This window comes from Gavialis gangeticus, unplaced genomic scaffold (assembly GCF_001723915.1).
Source record: "Gavialis gangeticus isolate Ggan-Ray unplaced genomic scaffold, GavGan_comp1, whole genome shotgun sequence".
Lineage (NCBI taxonomy): Eukaryota > Metazoa > Chordata > Crocodylia > Gavialidae > Gavialis > Gavialis gangeticus.
The window spans coordinates 57,434,621-57,439,429 of record NW_017729034.1 but is presented as its reverse complement, the minus strand read 5'-3'; the positions used below and the strand labels follow the sequence as shown (position 1 = coordinate 57,439,429).

Sequence of the window (4,809 nt, the reverse complement as noted above, 5' to 3'; positions counted from 1 at the left end):
GTGTGTGTGTGTGTGTGTGTGTGTGTGTATATATATATAGTATAATGACACATGGGAGATTGCTATTTAAACTTGAGTTGGGAATTAGTAGACAAATTGTAAGGTGGGTAACAAATTTGTTAAAGGCAGTGCTGCAAGGGGAAGTATCAAGCTGGAAAGAGTTAACTAGAGAGTTTCTCATTCTCAGTGTTGGGATTGATCTCATTATTAATATTTCCATTAACAACTCATGACAAGGTCAGAGAAGACATTTGGAGTCAAAAGGCATCAGGTCTAGAATACTGGGCTATTGATATAGAAAGAATGAGTGACTTTGTGGACTAAAATACAAGATGAGATTAAATTTGGTAGTACAGAATCCAAGGCCATGCCCAACTTCAACTATAAGCCGAGAAGTGATTACTTAGAAGTGACTGAGGTGGGAAAGGACATGGGATACTAGATGATCATAAGATGACTAAGATGCCAATGTGATGCAGTCATGAAAAAGACAGATGGATCCTGGAATGTGTTTGTTAAGACAGGGAAATAATAACACCATTGTACAAAGCTGAGGTGAGGCCTGACATACTTAGGGATTTACCAAAATCATGGCGGAAGTGGGCTGCGCATCCTGTCCTTTAATCCTGCAGGTTCCTCCACACACACTCCTCCCTACTGGCCCTACTATGTGTTTCTGACCAACAGGGAGGCAAAAAAGTGCCATATTTAAAACCTTGCTGATCAGGAGTGAGTGGTGGGGCCCCACTGCTAATTGGTGGTGGGGGCATGCAGGGCAACCTCAAAGATTAAAGGAGCTGCTGCACAGCCCACTTCCACCATCATTTCAGTAGTTCTCTAGACATACTATTTCTGATTCTGGTCTCCCATGTTTGAAAAGGCCAAGACAGGCTGTGTCATGGTCTAAAAACACACTGGGAAGTAAACAGCAGGGAGAAGGAGGAGCTATTTAAACTAAGGACAATGTCAGCATTATAAATGGGTATAAATTGCCCATTAATGGATTTAGATTGGAAATTAGCAGATTTTTAATTATTAGAGCAGTGAGGTCCGTAAACAGCATTTTAATCAGTGCAATAAGCAAGAGATCTACCTATTTTTAAAATGAAGCTCTCTAAATATATGAAAGGTGTTATACAATGTTGTGTGTACAACAGCAGGGGATTGGACCCTGATCTAGGAGGTCCCTTGAGATCCTGTGTTCCTAATTCCCCTAAGTCTTGTAGTTGGATCTCACCTTAACGTTCATTACATTGATCAGCCTGCAACCCTGATTTGTACTTGTTTTGTTTCTTTTGGGTTTTTCTCAGAAACTTGCAGGTTTTGTTGATCAGAATAATTAGAGGGAGGGAAAGCAAGATTTATGATTTAAGATGAATGATACGTGAAGTAGGACACTTTACAGTAAAAAATGTATATAATGTAAGGCTTTTTCCAAAGGGTGCTCTAACTTGAAATAAACCTCTCTGATTGTCCCTGGAATTGAAAGCCAATATTCCTTAGATTTGAGGGTGCAGGATCAGGTCTTAAAACAGGATGTTGAATAGTGCAACGTAAACAACCATACATAAAAATATCATGCTGATTACATGCACTGGCAAAGAGGTAACTTGAGAGTTGCAAGGCTGATGGGGGCAGTAGCTGAAGGAGACTTTGAAATCCAGTGTGACAAAGTGAATTCAAGTTTTAATTGCAGGAGAATCCTGTTATGTAGCATGGTTGTATGCCTGATCTTGGATTATGGCATTTGAGACACCACCTTAATCTTGAGGCACTGACAAACTGGGCAGAATTCAAAGAAGCAACAACAGTTATCTGGGGGATGAGGAGGTTTGAGGGACTGATTAACTTTTGGGAAAGAGTACGAATGTTTTATCTGCCTGGTCAAAGGACTGAAATAGAAAACGTCTATCTATGGATATCTGGAGGCTGTGCAGTACGGGAGGTGTGGTAGGTTCTGTGAGAGCTTTTCCTTGGAAGCTGTTTATAAAACTCTAAATAATAGGACTTTGAGATTTTAGTTCAGTCTTGCTGTGCTACTGAGATGAGGGGAACTGATTGAAATGAGATTGATTAGCTATCATTTTTGCTGCTGCAATGAAGAACTCATCAAAAATAAGATTTTTGTTTCACTTTTGTTCTAGGTCCAACCCGTAAAATGCCTCCAACTGCCAGCGTCATGGACTTTTTTCAGCTATTTGTCCCTGACCATGTACTAAAGAACATGGTGGTGCAAACCAATATGTATGCCAAGAAGTACCAGGAGAGATTTGGCAGTGATGATGCCTGGGTGGATGTCACACTAACCGAAATGAAAGCCTTCCTAGGCTACATGATATCAACGAGCATTCACCACTGTGAGTCTGTCCTCAGCATCTGGAGCAGTGGATTCTACAGCAACAAGAGCATAGCACTTATCATGACACAGACCCGGTTCGAGAAGATCCTGAAGTACTTCCACATTGTGGCCTTTCGCTCCAGCCAGACAACGCATGGCCTCTACAAAATCCAGCCATTTCTGGACTCCTTACAGAATGGCTTCGACTCTACTTTTAGACCTTCTCAAACCCAGGTAAGAGTTGCCTTTTTTGGCTGTAAAAAAAGTAAGTATGGTATGACTAGGTTATGTACCAGTAAGGAGTAATAGTGAAACTGTCATGCCTATAGGTAACCATATTCTGCTAGGTATTATGCTATGAAGATAAACCATCCTTTAACTACTGCTGAACAAAAGTGGCTCTGTCCTACATAAGGTTGTTTGCCTTCTTTAACAGGAACCCAAATGATGTGGGGCATTTTCAGCTCTTGAAAGAAAAACTCAGCCATTCAGGGTTTAACCTCTTTCAATTGATTTTTACTGGATGTGTTTACATGAGACTCTTTACTGTACATTAGACTAATCTAATGCACATTAAAGCATCAGCATCTACACATACACAATTATTACCATGAAGTAGATTAGTCTAATGTGCCATTTTCTAATACTTGTAAATACAGGTACTAAAAATCAGCTCATTAAATTAATGCACCAAAGCACATGTGTGGATACTGACCGGGAACAAATTGCCTAGGCAGCAGGGGTCACAGGCAGTAGGGGAACTGTCCCAGCTTGGCTGACACTGCCTCCTAGCCACATGAAGATCAGGCTGGGAGAGCTGTCCTGACTTGGTGGGAAACTGCCTTCCAGCCACATAGAGATCGGGACCCATCCCAATCTCCATGTGACTGGGAGAGCTGTCCCAGCTGCCTCCCAGCCACATGGAGATCAGCACAGTCTCCATCTCCACACGGCTGGGAGGCAGTTGCCCGGCAGCCAGGACAGTTTTCCCCCACCCTGCAGAGATTGAGCCCAGCCTCTGTGCCCCCTGCCAGTCCAGGGCTGGCACTTGGGGGGGAGGAGGGGGACCTGGAGCCCCCTTGGCTGCTGGAGGGAGTGGCAGAGCAGCTGTAAACTAAATTGTTCCCTTCAGGAACAAATTTGCTCCTGATGGATGCATGTTCAGATGTATGCTGGGGTCTAGTTTAATGCACCTGAATTTTCTGCACAGAAAATTCTGGCACATTAATTGCACTTGAAGATTAAATGTGATTAAAATTTGCTTACTCTTATGAGTACTGCCTTTCATAACACCTCCAACAAAACTGTCAGTAAAGTGTCAGAGGCAGAAGCCAGGTGGATTTTTCAGAACCCCAGGAAGGGACTTTAGACTTCTGACACTGAACAAATTCATATGATACTGAGGAGCTGAGCATAAACATGCATGATGATATTTGTCTGACTATAGATGCATAATATGATAACAAAATGAGTTGAGATCAAGGAAATATAGTGTATGATTGGTTAAACAACTGTCCCTTGCACCTCCACCCATTGCATAGAATGTTAAAATAGCACCAATTCTGTGGGAAGATACTTACCTCTTTCAAAAATCTGAAATGGGAAGGGCAGCAAAACACATGCAATCTGAACTTTTCCTCTGTATGCTTTTTGACCATGTTCATACTTTCAGGTTGTAAGCTGATCTGATACAGACATCAGCAAAGGACAGCCTTTCTCATCTGCCCAACACTTGCTATATAACTATACACCCTGGTGTATTAGAAGAGATAAAGGACTCTCCCCTGGAAAGTGAGCTGTTAGCTATGACTAGAGACTCAATACTAGACTAGATAAACCTGATCTGGTATGGCAATGCTTCTATGGATGTGCAGCTAAAAATGGGTAGAGCATAGTAGTAAATGGAGACCTGCCTACTTTGTGGAAGAGGAGGAGGAGAAAGCCAGCAAATCAGTGTGGGTATAAAATTTAGGACAATACAGTCACTTGCAGTCCAAATTTAAGTAGATTTGAAGTAGAAGGAACAAGGCAAGCACCTTCCCATCAGGCTGTGGAAAAAAATTCTGGTGACACTTCTGCAAGAGCAGAATGGCAAGGAAAGGCTGTCAGGATTAGGGTGTCAAGATTAGGGCACTAAGGCAAAACAACAAGAAAAGGCTGTCAGGATTAGGGTGTTCCTTAGGATAGACGTGGGTCTAATCCTTATTTCTGTTGATGTTGCTGGATTAGGGGTGAAGGGTTTACATAATCTGAAGTAAACCCCCATAAGATTGGACTCCTGTGGGACACTTTTAAAAAGTTCAAATCCTATTGGAGTACAATATGAATTGTATGTTACATATCCCCCTCCCCTACCACACGTGGATTGAACCAACATGCTAAAATAATCTGTGCTATCTTTACAGTGACTAAATGTCTGGATCTCTCTGGGTCATGTGTATGTGTGTGTGTGTGTGTGTGTGTGTGTGTGT

At 42.1% G+C, this 4,809-nt stretch overlaps 1 protein-coding gene across 1 annotated transcript in view; it reads left to right on the top strand.

Moving 5' to 3' along the window:
- The window catches only part of PGBD5 (piggyBac transposable element derived 5), a 148,905-nt gene that overhangs the window by 82,635 nt on the left and 61,461 nt on the right, over window positions 1-4,809 (top strand). Inside the window, exon 2 of the mRNA XM_019527606.1 lies at window positions 2,145-2,572. Within this exon, the coding sequence (XP_019383151.1) occupies window positions 2,159-2,572 (414 nt within the window). The 5' untranslated portion in view covers window positions 2,145-2,158. The remainder of the gene's footprint in view (window positions 1-2,144; window positions 2,573-4,809) is intronic.